Here is an 18324-nt window from a genome sequence, read left to right as displayed (position 1 = left end):
ATATCTGCCGGTTTTTTTTTTTGTCGTGTCTCCAGCCCCGCGGCCCCCCGCTCTTCGTCCGTCACGCAGTTATTATGCGTCGCGATCACTCGCGTACATCACTCTCCTCTGTGTCCCGGCTCCGCTCCGCCCCTTCCGCTCTCCCGTTACCTCTTGCGCTCGCTCCGGGCGCGGCCCGGACGGTTCACTTGTCCATTGGCGGTTGGTCGAACGTCGAAACGTGCAAGCTCGCAGATGTGTCGGCCGGGATCACGTCTCGCGTCGGGACCCAAAGCTGTGGAGACGCTACGGCACAATGGGATGGTCTTAGTCTACTCTTTTTGGCTGATTTGGCTTTCTTTTAAAAAACTGGTGGGTTATCGAACAAAAATTGCATCGTGCGGCATCCGGCTGGCAGTGGTTAAAAGCAAAAGTGACGTGGTAGGAAATCATGTCACGTTCTCTCCGTGACTCGCACGCTGTGTGTTTCTCAGTCTGCTGTCGAACTGTGCGGCGCCGGCCTTTAGCCAAAGCACTGAAGGGTCAGGTGGTCAAACAACCCGCAGATTACTGCTGCAGTTCTTGTTAAATTTAAGACCCGCGTAAATTTATTTTTAACGTTTTGTATTGTATTTTTTCAACGTATTTTTTTGGCCAAATCGCGAAAATTAAGTCCCGCGCAATATACCCGTTCCATTTTCGCGAAAATAAGTAACAAAAAGGTATTTACCCTCCCCCCCCCCAAAAAAAAAAAAAAAAAAAAAAAAAAGTCGCACCAGTGACCTCAACCTCGTCCCCAGGGCCTTCTCGGCGCGGTTTTCAAAATGGCGGCTCGTCGGGCGTACGCTGCCATTCCGGGGCCCTGGGGACGAGGTTGCAGTGACCTGTGCCCATTGAGTTACTCAGCATTGATAACTACTTTGATTTCTTAGTTGGCAAATCCCACACATTTGCGTACTGTTGAAATTGGCCAAAAAATGCCCAAGATCTGTCTAAAGTACAAAATATCGAAGTGGCAAAAGTGTATGCATTCTGCTATGATAAGAAAATTCTCAAAGTTTGGGCCATGAGCACTTGTTTCCCTGTAGTTGGTTATTGTTGTTGTTTGTTAGCTAAAATGTGCTCCTTTAAAAGAGAACAGCTTATTCTTGCAGTCCTATTTTTTTTCGTTTGAAAGTTGACTGGATAAGAAAAGCTTCCACAAGCTGAAGAATCAGCCCTCTGAAGGAAGCTAATATGTTCGAGAGAGAGAGAGAGGAGCTATCCTCAGTCAGCGGTCAACCGCAAAAATGACGTGCTAGCTGACAAACGCCGAGGGAGAGGAGGGGCTGTGTCACGTGTCACGTCAGAATTCAGCGATTCGAAAGCACTTAAAAGGAAACCTCCAACTAAATGGAATTTAATTGGTAGTAATACTCAACGAACGAAAAAGGTTTCTAAAATAGCATAATTACTAAGATTGAACTAAACTGCAGCTCTTATCTCGCTTCTCCACAATTTGAAGTCAGGTACGTAGCAGGATGAATTAAATTTGGCTGTTACTGCGCAGGTCATGGCTCCTCTACATTCTCTACTTCCTCCGGAAGCTGGAAACTAACTTGACGGCGAAGACAACCTTGAGTAGCACTCCCCTAAAAAAAGGTTTTTGAGGGAAAAAAAAAGCATCCGTTTACACAGCATATAGGTGACTTTAAGTGCTATCTTCCCTGTATTTGTGAAAGTATGCTGTCTATGCTGGGGGTCTCGCTAAGGTTCTTTTGAGTTTGTTGCCTACTAAGTACGTCCACTCTTCCGGGTTCCTTACCCCTACTAAAGGACGCAATTATTAAACTGAGGGGGTGGGGGTGGGGTCTGAAATTGAGTACAATACCGCTTAAAGTTAACTTAACCCCCCACCCCCTGTGCAAAGGGCCGATAAAAGTTCCTCTTCTTTCTATTGAATAATTACTTTGCCCTCCCCCCACCCCCTTCCGCTCCTGATAATTATTGCACAGTTCTACGTTCAGAAAGAGTTCAGCAAAGCGACTGCTTATACTTCAGTAATTCTGACCAACCAACAGGGCAAGCAACCACTCACAGAAAACAACAACGAACACAAATAAACGCAATCAAAAAAGAAATAATAATAAAAAAACAAAACAAAACAAAAATTAAAAGCATCGACAAAATCAGCAAACAAAATAAATAACCAAACAAAAACGTGGTTACTGCACAAACCTTTGGAAGTTAAGAAATTAGTGGTTCTTCGTTATTCTAAATAAAGCAAAACGGGTTAAAACATGCATGACTGGGGTTTTAAAGGTTCCAACCAGGAGCCCTGTGCTCCTGTCCCAGCAGCTGTTAAATTCAATTTCGTTTCATTTTTTGTTTTGTCTAGTGAGTTATTTCAGGTGGAAATGGCATTGACAAACACTGTTGTTGCTGAATGACCAGTATGTAAAAAGTCAAGTCCCTGGACTCTCCCTTCCGCGCGCCCTTTGCGAAAAGAGAGTCCAGGATACTAAGCATGCTCAGAACGAACCAATCAGAAGCGAGAAATGGCGTCACTTGCTTGTGACGAGCGCGCTAGGTTAAAATTGGTCGCTCAAATGACGAATTTAACTATGCGACCAAGCGCGAGAATAAACGCAAGAAAAAAATGTGCTAAATTGCATCCAATGCCAATTCAATGAACAGCTACAAAATATCAGGAGCAACTCGCGCTTAAACTACACTCGTTAACGGAATAAACTGATCAAAAGTCATTCTTTCGGGCTATATTAATATCTCACTGTTTGAGCATATACTAAAACAACTATTCACCCCAGTGTCGGTGGCTTGTGGTGGATATTCACCTCGCCACTTCGCGGCTCGGTAAATATCCACCACTAGCCAACTGGCTCCACTTTGGTGAATAGTTGTAAGTAGACAATGACTGGCAAGCTAGGCTTTTTCGAAGTTATTCCGGTGATCCTGCTTTAGTACAGTACACACGGTCGCGTAGTTAAACTCGTCATCTGTCTGCGCGCGTTTTTAAAAGTGCTGCCAAATATATTTTTCCCTCGATTTAGGGGAAAAACTGGCACATGCGCATGCAAGTTATCCAGGACGCTCTCTTCGCGCGCCTGGGTTCAACCCCTATAAATGGCGCGCGGAAAGGAGAGTTCAGGGACTGGACTAGTATGTATACTGTTCAGGATTGTCAATTGTCAGTCATTATCCACAGCGGTCAAGACTTTCCACGTCCCCACAATCCACCCATCTAACGACCTATTGATTATCTGGAGTTTTAAAACATTACTGAGTTTATATTTGATTAATTAGTTAAAATCAAACAGGGGGTCGGCTGAATTTGAGTGAAGTAGAAGGTTAAGGGAAAGTTAAGGGAATTTAGTAAGGTCAACAAAAGTAAAAACCCTATTGGCAAACAACTGTGACGAAGAATATCTTTACGTTTCTTGACGTGGCCAGGTATGGTGGACTGAACAAAAATCATGTATGTAATTGATTTTACTTAAAACTGAGTCGAGTCGGTGTTGGTCTAGTCTCAATTTTATACAAAAAAAAATTAAATGAAATGAATTGTAGTTGCGAACATAATGTGTGGTGAAATACAAAGTTAAGCCTGGTTCACACTAGCGACATAACATTGTAACAGCATTAGTAGTTTCTTTATTTTGCGTTTGTGTTGCTTGTGTGAGCCACGCTTTTCTAATATGAAATAAAACCAGTAAGTAAAGTATCGCCATGAATAACAAGTTGCAAGCACAAGGAACCTAATCATTATTTTAAACTACGATATAACAGAGTTATGTTACAGAAAAGGTTATATGTTAAGGTCGCAGAAACGTTTTAAGGATACAGGAGAATTTTAAAGTTACAAAAGCTGATCATTTTTATCGAAGATTAACTCGTCAATACCAACGGACCAGCCAGCTTGCATCAGGCACCGAGCTACAAATTCAAAGTAATTCACATTTATCGTATTTAGCAGCTTTTATACGCTTAATTTTGGTCCAGTTTAAAGGTGGTTCGTGTTTAAGTTTAGTTTTCAAGTTCGTTGTTTCAAATTCAACCAATGACATGCTTTAATTGAAGAAATCTATGACAACTGTTTAATAATCTGAAGATCTGACTGACCTAGTAATAACGCTTGAAAAAAAAGCTTTAGTCCTTTTCACATAAGGCCTTTAGCCTGCTGGGATCCGCTGCTTCGGTTTAAAATTATTATTTACCGTTCATTTTTTAAGTTGTAATGGAAGTGTTGTTTGGAATCTACAACTTGTTAAACATTTCAGAGAAACTGGGAACCTGAGATTATGTTTATCTGATTTTTTAAATTTCTTTTGACAAATGACAAGCACACTGTTCTAACACGCAATGATCTCTGGACTCACTTTGTTTCATGATTGAAGTTACTGTATTTCCTTGTTAATAAGACGCTGTTAGCAACGGAACAATCACTCCACGCATTTACTTGCAGAACAGAACGTTATGAAAAGCCGAAGATTAATTACCAATTATTGACTTGACTAAATTGAAGTAAAATTTATCCCGATTAGTATTTCAGTATCCGAACAAGATTAAGTATACCGATTTTAATATTTGACTGTTTTAGTATGCTGAGCGAACAATTAGAAATCGTAATCTTTTACCCAAACAAACCTATAGAAATTTACGACCTAGAAATCAAGTTATTAAACAAAAGCGTCATCCATCGCCCGTGCACCTGATTATCCTGTGTATAGCCTGTTACACACTACATCCCCAGCCCCTATACTAGCTGACATTGATGACCACACCCAAAACACGCCTTTTAACGTTTCTCTTCCATTGTTGTTGTTGTTGTTGTAAAAGTTACCAAGTGCTGAAGCCATTGTTTATTCTTTTATTCTTATTGCATAACATATCTTCATCTCATTTACTTCTAATTCTCTCTTAAAATATACTGACCGAATTTTTGATCTTCAAAAAAAAAAAATACATCGTAATAATATTTGCAAATTGTAACCGTTCAAAGAAAATTTCATTTAATTGCTCGGTAGAAAAGTCGCGTAAGAAAGCGTTCCTAAAAGAAAGCTATTATATGGCATTTATTTTCTTATTAATCACTAGCCTATGTATCATTTGCAGTCGCGTCCGCATTGTTTACTGTATGTAAAACTTTTGAATTATCGTCGCCTCTAGTTTCTTCCGCACTTTTCTCTTTGACATCATTTGAGGATTCGCGTTTTTCACTAGGTGCCGTCGATGCTGGCTGTTCAGCGGTATCTGAGCGTTGCGCACTCTCATGACTGTGTTCTTTACTTACAGTCTCCTGAGCGGCTGGAGACATTGTCTGATGGTTTGACTCCTCCGCTTCTGTTAATGAAACGTCTTTAGGATCTAAAAAATACAATTTTAATTTGTGCTATAAGTGTGACGAAGTATTCAAAACCCCAAAATAAAGAATGCATTGTACCTCAGTTTCACTTAATACTCACAGCAACTGAAAAGGTATTCATGAGCAAGAAGAAAACGCAAGGTTTAGCAAAGCTTTTTGAGAGACCTCCCTTCCGAACGTTTCCAAAGTGACTCACTTACCAGAACGTTAAGTTACGGTAGCTTCAAATATATTTTCTATAGTTTCTATCCTACTTACTCACTACGTTCTTTTTTAAGTTCTATCATATTCACCGCAGGTTCATTTGCGAAATCAACTTTCAATGTTTCGATACTTACCAACAACGACTACCTTTTTATCTGTAGCCGCAGTAGCATCTTCAGGCGCTGTTTGGCTGCCGGTCTTTCTGTGGTTTGATCTTTCCGTATTATTTTTATCAGCTTCTGTAAATGATCTCGGTCTTCCTTTGTCAGATGTCATACTGTCGCTAGTTAATGTTCTTTCCCGATGAGTTCTGTCATGTTCTGTCATTGATCGAGCCCGGTTTACTGAACCTCCTACATTGCGCTTTCTTGGAGACGTTTTGACTGAAAGGCAACAAATAATAAATAGTAATTTAGGATACATTTTAAAAAATAATGCTGCATGCAGGAATAAATCAAGATATTGCACAACAGGAAAAACAAAATTGCATGTCCAAAATGTGAAGTCAAAGGATTCTTTGTAACACATGGCGTCGCTGAAGGTACAGTGTTTAGGAGGCATATGTCATTTAAACCAAACCATACCTGTCGCTTTCTTGAACACGTGATTAGACATAAATTCTTGAAATCGAGTGCCGTAAAACGACGGTCTGTGAACAGACACTGTGTCCTGCAAGTAATCAGCACAATTAGTGTCTGCCGCATGACGCACCACAAGTGCACCAAAATTGCACACAACTTACCCCATCATGAACAAGAGCTTTCCAGCCGTGTTCTAACTTCTTTACTATTCTATTTACAGAGAAAAGGAAGACAAAGCATCAAGAATCAATTCTTGTTCTTTATCTCACGATTGCTTTAACTGATAAGTAGAAAACAGTGCTCAATGATAGCACCTTACCTGTAACTTTGTAAGATATCTATAATTCCCATGAACAAAAGTAGCCTTTCGCCTTTAGCGTTCCGAGCAGGAATGCCTCCCACCCTAAAACACACAAAAAGAAGACTTATTTACGCTTCTATAAATGTGAATTTGTCTCACGAGATTCGACTTCCCCTGAGACGGATCAACTATCCTAAAAACATAAGTTAGGCACGTTGCGTGGGGGGGGGGGGGAGGTAGTCCTTATACTTACGGTCTTTCTTCTGTTTCATCTCCTACAGTGATTGCCTCCCATGCTGAGCTGAAGCCTTCCCTTCCTTTCAGACTCCGAGCACGTGTCAAGGGCTGTCGACTCCCCTCTATATGAAAACCAAACAACGCATTAGTTACTATACTTTTCCTGCTACTTGGTTTTCGTGGGATGTGAACAAAGCTTCATCTACAGTAATGATAATTAACAATTATTCACCGAAGTGGAGGTGAATACTGGTGGATATTTATCAAAATATCCACCACGTTCACCGACATTGAGGTGAACAATTGTTTAAATATATACCACACAAGTTGAAGAACTAGCGAACTAAAATATCACTTGCGGTAAACAAAGCAACACGCGAAGGCAGTTTGTTTCTCTTTAGCTGCTCGGAGGTGAATAGTACTTTGCTAATCATCTACGAGTTAACCAATCAGCGTGCGCGAAAAGCACTATTCACTTGTGTGGTATATACTAATGCAGGTTATCTGTTATGTACAGATGACAAATATCAAGGGCTTTCTGACAATGTGGTTTTCATACAAATTGTTCAATAATAATGTGGTGGACAGTGGTGGTGGTAGTGTAATGTTAAGAGAGCACTACCAGGTTAGTTGTTAGCAATTGCATAATAACTATTCTAAAGGCATCTACATCGAATCCAACCTGGACTGGCTGCTCTCGTATCCTGTGTTTCGTCAGGGGAGGGGGGGAGCTGACCTGAAGGTGTCTCTACTCCGCTGCTTGGTTTATCAGCTGCCGGCTCACTGTTAGACCGTTTGTATCTAGGTACACCGCCGCCAGTCTCTTCTACTTTATGTATTGCAAGAAGAAGACTGTAATCCATGATCTTAAAACTTTGTAACACCTGCAAGGAACACATTAAAACACTGACATGACTTCCGCCCAGGTTGTCCAAACTTCAGTCACTAACAACAGTTCTCTTCAAAATTACATGTACACTTTGTTTGTTTGTTTGTTTTTTTTATAATTCCATTGTTTATTTTTTTTCTAGTTATGAGTCACTGGTAACATACAATTTTCAAGAGTTCTTTGACATAAAAAATAAAGAAAGAAATTTTCTTCTGCCTTGCTAACCATTTGAAGAAAACTAGAGCAAATAGTCTCATTGTTTTGCAGAAATTCCTTTGTTCTACCTTATATCCAAAAATAACAATTAGGGATTTCTAAACTGTATAACACGCTGCTCTGTACAAACACTGTCCATCAGCAATAATAATAATGGCTTTGATGGTTTTGCAACAGAACTGGTAGGTTTTTTTCTAAGTTTTGAAGTAAATGGTTGCATATGAACAGTGGCATACAATTTGTGACGATAAAATTAAGTGACATTCAAATCCATGCCATGAAGAAGTGACTTACTCTACAATCTTTTTGGATTGTCCTCATTACAGCATTGTAGGTTTCAGGTTCAAGAAAAATTCCCTGTAAACAATAATTAACATAGACCTAATCTTAGTGACAAACATGTTATAGTTTCAGTACATCGTGAATTTGTCAGTAAAAATGTAAGTAATATCAAAATAAGTTTTTAATTTCATAACAGTTAGAATTTATGACCCAATGATCAGACACATGTTACCTCAGGATGATCATTCAAGAAATCCAAGTCTTTTAATGTGGGTGTCTCTTTTGCTCTTTCAGCTTTTGAAGCTTTTCTCTTATACGTTGAACCCTGATAAAAATGCATTTGATACATCATGAATGCAGGCATAAAAGTTTGGCCATTTGTATCATGTGTGTACCTTGTTAATTTTACAAAATGACATGATAAGGAGGTTACAGCAATTGATGCTGTTTTTACAAGGTATAACATGTTTAACTTAGTAAGTAGATAACAAAAGGAAGGTGGAAGTTTAATACTAACTAATTGTTATAAACTTTGATTACAGTTAGAGTTAATCATTAACTTTCATGAGTTTGAGTTAGAAATTTTTCATCCAATTTCTGAGAAAATTATAATAATTATAGTTTTCTTGGAAATTAATCTCTTATCATATGCACCAATTTCTTCGAAAACTATTATTTTAATTTAAGTTGTATTTTATCCCGAAACATGGGAATTTAAACCTTATTTTTAACTTTAAAAAGTGTAGACACACATGTACAGGCATATTGTTACCCTTATCTACAAGTGAAAGCAAACCATTTTCAGGCTATCCACATAACTATGTATCTCAATACACCATACTACAGCAAAAAGCACGCAACAAATGCAGTATATGCTTACCTTAAGATCATATTTAAAATGTATTTTGTATTCCAGGGGTAGGAGATTGTTCATTATTACTAATCTGATGTTCTTTCCTCCACACTGTAAAAACATGTACAATGTCATATCAGCAAGATTTATCAATTTTGTACTTGTATTTTATCAGCAATATTTGTAATTCACCATGTCTTCAAAAAAAGTTGTGAAAAGTACTAAACATCTAGCCATGTACAAAACTACTGTAGACGTGTGAAGTGACAGACATGCAAACATTACCTGATAACAGTACAAGCCGAAAAACTTTGGCAACAGAGTTCTCTTGTTCTGATTCAAATTCTAAAAGGAAGCAATGGAGATGTAGTGTTATCTTGGGTAACCGACCTGCAAATTCATTACCTGTACTCACAGTACCATAAATTGTACACACAGTTCTAGATGGGGTGCCCTAATGGTAAGCATCTGGATTCTGGATCCAGCAGTCTGGGTTTAGGTGCTGGCCAGGGTCAGGGTAATGTTTTCTCATGATTTTCCAAATATGGTACTTAGTGTAAACGAATGTGCAAACACTTTGTACAATGCGAATCATAGAGAGTTACACGTTTCAACCCTTATGGGTTTCTGGTACCGGTCAGTGTTGGTTTGAAGCATATCATAGACCTTATGCAAAAATGGTTTTCATTCATTTCTGTTGTTTGGACAAGTTTCTTAAAACACTGATGGCGGCACTTAAAATATTATGCTATTCTAAGAAGTTTCTGATCAGTGTTTTGGGTTAAATGGCTGCAGAGTTATGACTCATTAAAATTCAAGCGATTTGTATGGAGAAAGTCACCCTGGCCTGCCTAGCCTCGTTTTCATTTTTTTGGCAATATAAATGCCCCTGTAACTTCCCATTAGATGAAAGTATAGCCTTTAAACTTCATACACAGATTTACTTTGACTTTATCTTTAAGTTAGAGTAATTTAATTTTGTTGACAAATGATTTTTCTGGGAGCCGAAAAATTAACAGCCGCCATATTTGCATTGGGTCTATGTATTCAACACATACAGGGCCAACTTACTAAATAGTAACCAGGTAACAGTTTCTGGAGAAATTCAGCCTCCTTGTGTTGTACAGTCTTGACAATAAATTCATCGTCATTTGTGACATAAAATAATGAGCCACTTGCTCCTGAATTGGCAAGCTCTACCAGTGATTCATTACACAGGGCCATCTGCAAAACAATATAAACTAGTGGTAACCACAGGTCAGAAAGTGCGGGCCTCGATGCAGTTAAAAGAAGGTACTGGGAGGGAAGTGTTTTTTGTTAGTTTGGAAAATTACTCAGACAGTGTCGATAAATCACTGGACAAAAGAAAATTATTCCGAGTAAGGTCGAGTAACGCGTCACGCTTACAATGTAAGTCACGAATGTTTTTTATCGTTTCCTATTGCCGCGAACCAATCAGAGTTGTTTTTTTTTGATTGACAGTTTTGCGAAGCCGGTAGTGGTGCACGCGGTGTGAATTGAGATGTGATTTTCCTCCGTCTGCAAACTCGCTTTGTTGTCAGTGTTGGAATCATCCGCTTTGCCGTAGTTTATCTGTGATACAATCACAGCAGATAGTGAAGAATATTATTCTACATGACACGAGCGTGGGACAAAGAAAAAATCTGAGTCCCCGACGGGAATCGAACCCATGGCCTCCCAGAATACCGGTTGGGCGCTCTAACCAAGCCTCGATCTAATGTGACAAACTGTTGATTTTTCGCATTCTTATCGCTCTTGGAGACAAGATTTTTCTCTTCCGGTGTTCCGGTGACACATTTTTTGCATTCCGATCGTTCTTAGTGGAAGAACAAAATTTTCAACTTCCGGTTTGCAGATAGCCTTTATAAACGTAATACGCAATCCGCTGGTCACTGTCAAGATTAGGGTTGCTGGCCTCTCTTGGGCCCGCAATTAAAAACAAAATAAGTCAACCAGGACACAGGTAAGTGAGTCATATTAGGCTTTTTTTTTCACTGTCTCAGGACCATGCCAGTTTGGACCCAGCCCAAAAAAATTCAATAACAGAAGTTTATAGCAGAAAAAACTAAACTTTTCAAAAATAACTTTTTTTAAATTAAACTTATAATAATAATAATAATAATAATAATATTAATAATAATAATAATAATAATAGTAATGTTTAATAAATGAGCAGCAGTGTTTTATCAAGTTTAAAACACGAGGCGCAGCCGAGTGTTTTAGACTTGATAAAACACGAACTGCGAATTTAATAAACGGCTTAAAAATCTTCTGATGTAGATCAACTCATTCTTGCACTAATATTTAGATTTGGGGTTATTTTGGCCTAGAAAATTGGACGTAAAGTTTAGCCGTGTCTTTATCAGATATAAAGGCACTCATTAAACATTAATTTCTTTTGAATTTTCTTTATGGATTATTAATGAGTTTTTTTAAATAATAATAATATGTGTAGTTATTGGTATTATTAAAAAATAAATACACGTAGTAATAATAAGAATAATTACCATGATGACATTTAACAAAGGTACCATATGATTTCAGTACAAGAAGAACAAATCAGACAACATCAATAACAAAATTCATCTCACTCTTACCATGAATTCAGCTGGATTCATTCCAAATAAATCTCGAAAATACCTATAAAGAACCCAATATTCATTCATTTTAAACCAAACTGCAAAAAGTATTTCAAAATAGTTCAAAGAGTTTTTATTTAATTTTCATTACAATCCATTTTCACCAAAAGTAATGCATCAGTCAATTCCAGCAGTGCCCATCCCCCCCCCCCCCCCCGGGCCTAACCCCCGGGCATTAGCATTTCTTTAAAAAAATTGGCAAATTCCTCGAGGTGGGGATGAAGGAACCGGGCAAATGCCCCGCTCCAGGGTTAATTGTTTTCAATCTCTCGATAGGTGATATAAGAATATAATACAAGTTGTTGCTTCTTAGCAATGAAGAAATATCTAAAATTGAGAAAATATACCTTTAAAAACATCCACGAACATTCACGAGCTTTTCTAGTCATTCGTGAACTAGCTAATCTGCAACGTAGTCCACTTCTTGGCCAATAAACGCCTCCATCACGAATACGCGACTCACTCCACGGTTTTGAAAGTATGTGTCAAATGCCCGGGGGTCAACCTGAGGTACGCAAATGCCCCACCCTCGGGACGGGCAACATTAGGAAATGCCCCGGGGTTGCCCGGGGGGGGGGATGGGTACTGCTGGAATTGACTGATGCATAACTTGCAGAGAATTAATTAAAAATAACAAATTATTGATTTCAATTGCTTAAAACATGGTCAAACAGTCTGCACGTAGCTGACTCAGTCAATCTTCACGTTAAATTAAAGTGAAGCTATAGAAGTCACTGAAAGCACAAATTTTGTAGCTCTAAGATAGTGACGCAGTAGCCAGCCTCAGCTTAGCTGTACACATACATCAGATTACACATGTACATTATACAATACTTAATACAACACAGTGAGCTAAAGAAATGGTTTAAAAATTTAAAGTAATTTAAGCTCAGTTTTACAAGATAATGATTCTGGCACAAATGTGTCACTATACAAATAAATACAAATACAAGAATGATATAAACATAACAATCTTACATACCTAAAAGCAACAGGTGAATATGATTTGAATTTAAAATCACTGAAGCGATGGGATGGAGTCTCTCTTGTTCCCTCACTGTAAATGAAACAAAGTGGCTTGTTGCTTAACATGCTCTTGCACCAAAAAACACTGTGCAAAGTGTATTGCAAGTAAAGTTGGAAATAAGTTGTTAATTAGTAAACACATAACACAAAGTGATTTTAAGATTAATCAGGTTACAGCATAAAGATACCATTGGTGTATTTCTATTGGACTGAAGATGAACCAGTTGCCAAGTTCTTAGTGTTTAAATTATGTTAGTGATTATCTGAGAGGGTTACAGATATTGAAGCAACAATTTACAAATTCTTAGGCAACAAACTAATCCCTGATATCCCTGATGTCATTTTGTTGATCTATTTGCTTGCTCAACAAGCTGCTGAACAGGAGTTTAAGAAACAAACAAACTTTTGAAGGCATACATATAAAAATTAAAGAAGAAAATCAACAATATAATTATTAATATGTAAACCCAAATTCACCTTGGAAACATGACAGTCTCTACTTCAGCAAAATCTTGCATGAGAACATCACGCTCAGGTTTGGCTGACAGCCTTCCAACCTTTAAGAAAAAGACAGTGTGTTCATATGCATGTATTATATTAGCATAAACAGTGCTTAATATTAAAGTGCTAATGCTATAAAAAATTCTACAAAAGCCAAGGATGGACTTCCAATTTCCAACTTATGAATTGTGCGATTTTTGATACAAGCACCAAACTTTGCGGGATTACAAGCATTCGCATACTAATCAATTCTTGATATAGTGCCAACGCCAATTTCCCATTTTCAGCTAGTAAACAGCAATGAAATTTTCATCCAAAAAGCCCCTCCCCAAAGAAGCACTTCTTCTGTACTTTTATAAACCTTTTATTGTAGATTTTTATTCATAAATACAGATATGAATGCTTTAAATTAGGCTTGCAATTGTTATTAATTTTTTTACCATCTGTTTTATACCAATAATTTAGTTGGACATTATTGCATGGGAAAAGATTTTTCGTTCCCTGCCCTCTGCTCCCTTGCGTCTTTTGTTTTGCCCTAGCGTCCAGGTCTCTTGCGATCGGTGAACCATTCGCAAACAGAAGAAAAATAGGAAAACATAGGATTGTGAACAGTCTAAATTACAGCATTTCATTCTAAATTTTGTACGCGCGATTTGGTATCACCACCTGACATAATAGTATTTGTCTATAAACCAGCTGCTCCTGCTAGTGTCAATTTGAGAACAATCCTAGAAAGAGTCCAGAGGAGCGCCACTCGCCGGATACTAAGAACTAGAATCGGCGAGATGTCCTACAAACAACGACTGCTGACTCTTCGCTTGCTACCACTAACATATGACAGGGAACTAAGAGATCTTTTATTTCTCTATAACTGTATTTCTGGATACACTTACCTAAATATTGATCGATATGTTACTTTTGTCACGCATGGCCGGTCCCGCTCTAAGAACCCCACCCTCGTACTTAAACCTGCTTACGGTAAAACCGCAACTTTTCAAGCTTCTTTTTCAATAGAATTGTAAAACCTTGGAACACTATCTGTAATCTCGCCCCTCACGACAAATTTTCTAGCCTTAGTTTATTTAAATATTTTCTGCGCGCCACTTATGTTACTTTACTGGACACTACCTGTAATATTGACATGCCTTGCACCTACCTGGGTAGTTCCTTTTCTGTAACTGCCCTTGCCATCGCTCTTAATTTTTGGTGACTTATATTATCTGCATCTTGTTTTCTAACTATAGCTATAAGTAATCAATTAGATCTTTAACCATAATTTTTAACTATAAGTAATTAATTAGATTTATTGTATTTTTTTAAAACATTTAAATTTTTATCGCCATTCTTACTAGTTTTTAGGGTTGCGCCTCCCATGGGTAACATTATTTTCCCGTTCGCGCAATTCCTTTTTGGTCCTTTTCTTTTTTTTAATTATTTTTGTAAATTTTGAGATCAATTAAGTTGATAGACAAACAAATATTTCACGAAATTTCATTGATTTTAATAAATTACGGTTTCCATGGTAACCGATGGTTTTCGGACTTGGCACTATATCTGAAAAAACTTCTGTTGGTGACCACTTTCATTGTGCCAAGTTTCATGCTTGTATCAAAAAGTGCACAATTCAACTAAAATTTCGAGCTAAGCCGCCGGACTATTAGAAATAAGACTAGTCAGATGCTGGAAAGCCCTCCTGGCCTTTCATCAAATTACACTTTTTCTTTTCTCTTCAGATTTTGAAAGTACGGTGCCCAAGAAGTAATTCTGCCAAAAATTAAAGGAGCTATTTCACAGGCAACACATCTTAAAAAAATTGGCCATTTTTTTTAAGTTTGTCATCTGTAATCTCTCTTAATCTTCCTCAGTTGAAACCATCCTTGTTTAAGTTTAGGTTTTTATCACTTTGTTGGTGTTTTTCTACATAAGAAAACTATTTTTTAAGGTTCCTTAAATTTGAGAGTAATCAGAAAATGACAAAAATAATGTGACAAAGCCTCCTTAAGTCCCAATCCTGACAAGCAGTCCAAGTGTTTCACTCAAACTGTCTACCATCATGATGACTCAAATATGAAACATCCACATCAAAAAGACTGAGTAGGAAGCAGCAGCAATAGGAAAGAAAACTTTGTATAAAGAAACAGCCTGAATGAAGTGGATTTACAGCACTTGTAAGAGAAGATGCCTCATTTCAATTAAGTGATAAAAGTCATAACTCTGTTTGTAATGAGTAACTTACTGTAAATCCAATCCCCAATTGAATAGCTGACATAAGTGCTGATGATGGAGTCTGAGGATTCATAAAACATCAATTCAAATTTTTCTGAACTTTCGCCTCTTGTGAATTTAATAAATAAATAAAATTAATTATTAAATAAATAAAAAACATCTTAATACCTTCTGTGCACAAGTTTCACAATAATACAAATCTGTCCTCTCAAAAATTCCCATTTTGAAAGTGTTATTCATTTCACTGGACAGGTTTAACTATTAAGCTAAGTCAAACTTAGGAGGTTATTAAATAAAAGTTACGGGTATCCTTAATGTTTAAAATTATAACTTATCCCCTGAAGAAGGGTGCATGGCTACACCACTTGATAATAGCTTCAAATTTTATATTACACCTATTACATAACACCATTAACGTCTGAGTCGCATATGGAGGTTGGTTGCCAGGGAAGCTGGGGGCTGGAGCTGACGCCCCCAAACCCAGGTAGCAAAAACACTCCAAAAGCCTGCCCCACCCTCAACCCAGCCACGAACCCTGTCCACCACACCCAGCCCCAGCCCAAGTACCTATCATACTGAAGCAGGAGTTCAGTGGAAAAAAAAATACAGTAGTAACCCAAGATAAATATAAAGTAAATAAATAGAGTAAAAACTCCAAATTGAGCAACAACACCCCAAGCACTAAGCACAGTAAAACCACACGCACATGTAAAGGCACACACATAAAAACACAACTGTATACCTCTGACCCTGCAGGCACCTGAAATTCCCCAGCAACAGGCCTAATATGGTTATGCAAAGCTGGTTACTGCCAGAACATAGAAAATTGCCAGCTCACCAAAGTATGCTAATAAACGTTAACAAACACCAATGTCATGCTTACACTATGCCAACTACTGAGCAGCTAGTTCCTCGTTGTTAACTACCGGTAAGTTAAATATTAAGTATATTTTACCTCATTATATAACTTACTACATTTGAACTTATTGAGTGATATTACAGTTACGTTTTCATACATACCTTTTTGTATGTTGTTTCTCCAGTCTCATCTACCCTACGATGCCCAATCTTGGAGCGTGGGGTAGAAGGATTCTTTTCCTTGTCAGCAGATGTGAAGGACTGTGCTCGAGACATCTTATGCAAATAGAAATGAAATAATTGGCATTTATCAGGAACAATTTGCCATGTTTTGTTGCAAACCCACAGATGTTATTGGCTGTGCCTCCTCCCCTATGAGCCTGGTGGTTTCTTGGAGGTCTCCTCACCTTACCTCACTGTTATATTTATATAAACACTTATTCTGAAGTTGCAAATAAATGACGATGAAAAATTTGTCAAAGAATTAACAAAAATTAAAGTAGCGAAAGCTTCTGTTTTGAATTATTGTTCAATAAAAGTTGCATTATCTTGTATAATTTGTGACATCCGATATAAGATATATGATAAAGCAAGATCAAACATGGTATTGTTTCCACTGGCCTTTTGTAAGAACAATGTAGAAAATTATTTTTTTACTAAATCTAATAGAACAAATCAAATATAATTTGTTCCTTTCATTTATACTTTGTATTACTCCTTTCTAACTGTCCGGGAGCATCTTGCTTTGTGTTCTACATGACGATTTCTTGCTGAGTTAAACATGATTTCTGTAAACGATCCTGCACATCAGATAAACAGGTCAATGTACAGATCCAGTACCCCCTTCCTCCCCCCCCCCACACACACACACACACACACACACAAACCGACATCTTGTTTACCTTTTTCACCTTAGAAACTCAAACTTGTTAAAAAAAATAACATTTAAGAAAGCCCTCATGATTATACAAACACCATAAAGTTATCAGAATTTTTACATGTTCCTCCTTCAAAACCTTGATTTAAATGACAGGCATGTGACCAAGCCTCGACAGGGACTTTAACCCCTTAGGGGGTAGGTAGGGTGAAAAAAGCAATGTGAGCATAGCATTTATAATGATTTTTTTAACCAATTTTGAATAATGCTTTTTAACCAAAATTCGTACAAGAAGAATCATAAACCTGTGCCTAAACAAAATGCTTTGCTCTTGGGTCATAATGAAGCGTTATACGCTCAGCATTATATCCTCATTTCTTAAAAACAATCAAAGGAATGATTGAATGAACTCTCTCGTCAAACGTGCTCAGCTGGGCAAGTGCTGCACATTTGATGTTCATTTTTGTACGATGTAGCAACACTGTAATATCGCAAGCGGTTATGCAAACAAACCTTCAATAATTATTCGAAAAGTCTGACACTGCTATCACTTCTTGTAACGATCACAATTATTACAGAGGTTTAGAGATTGGTTCTGTCTCTGAACATTAGCCAATGAACCTGAAATGTTATTTCTGGAATTCTAAAAACACACAGCTTTATCGTACTTGCTTTCATTTTCCACATATCTGCTTACCTCTAAAGGTGCGGGTTTGGTCTTTGGCTTTACCGATGTATTCCCCAGCGATACTTTATATGAGCTTGTCCCTTTCGCTAAAAAAGAAAAAAAAACTAAACTAAGTCAATATACAGCGAAGAAGACAACTTGAGCATCGCTACGCTCGACGAAATTATATTTTGGTTACAAATTGCCGCTCTCAAAGATCCAGCTAAGTTGTTTTTATATATACAAACAATGAGTCAAAGAGAAGCAAGAATTACAGATAAATAAATGATGTCCTCTGCATGATCCTACCTGGTTCTAAATTCAGGCTCAACCCTGTCGCCATAAGCCTAACCTTTGTCACATAAGAACAGATAAGAAGCAAAATACTGCCGACAAAATATCACCTCCCGTGCTCAACGACATGCATGTCACAAATTTAAGCAAAAATTTTTGAAAATTAGGGATTATCTGAAAAATAGACTTCTGTATTATTTCAAGAGGAGGTAAGATCAGGAGATAAATAACATAATTTACAGAAAAACACCATCCACCACCTCAAAGCAAAACAGCAAGTTCACAGTTCCTACCTGCACAGCCTGACGGGT

The 18324-nt window shown here is 37.7% G+C and overlaps 1 protein-coding gene across 5 annotated transcripts; it reads right to left on the bottom strand.

The window, feature by feature from the left end:
• Window positions 1-862: 862 nt before the first annotated feature.
• Window positions 863-18301, bottom strand: LOC144644925 (phosphatidylinositol 4-phosphate 5-kinase type-1 alpha-like). Of its 5 annotated transcripts, XM_078504499.1 has the most exons (21): window positions 18029-18301; window positions 17750-17844; window positions 16338-16451; window positions 15328-15378; window positions 13068-13147; window positions 12547-12621; window positions 11523-11565; window positions 9976-10128; window positions 9190-9249; window positions 8932-9015; window positions 8284-8376; window positions 8064-8126; window positions 7347-7548; window positions 6681-6786; window positions 6446-6529; window positions 6288-6336; window positions 6130-6214; window positions 5680-5928; window positions 5270-5343; window positions 2197-2232; window positions 863-1610 (listed from the first exon to the last, which is right to left on the bottom strand). In XM_078504499.1, exons 1-20 carry the CDS (start codon window positions 18060-18062, stop codon window positions 2206-2208), a joined length of 1821 nt encoding a protein of 606 aa, XP_078360625.1. In that variant the 5' UTR covers window positions 18063-18301; the 3' UTR covers window positions 863-1610; window positions 2197-2205. The 5 variants fall into 5 exon arrangements, with proteins under 5 accessions (XP_078360625.1, XP_078360624.1, XP_078360621.1 ...); XM_078504498.1 differs by lacking the exon at window positions 2197-2232; XM_078504495.1 differs by lacking the exons at window positions 863-1610; window positions 2197-2232 and having other exon boundaries at window positions 4833-5343.
• Window positions 18302-18324: the final 23 nt, after the last annotated feature.

Source organism: Oculina patagonica, chromosome 2, assembly GCF_052425735.1.
Source record: "Oculina patagonica isolate OP01 chromosome 2, crgOcupat, whole genome shotgun sequence".
NCBI lineage: Eukaryota > Metazoa > Cnidaria > Anthozoa > Scleractinia > Oculinidae > Oculina > Oculina patagonica.
This window is presented reverse-complemented; position numbering and strand designations above follow the sequence as displayed.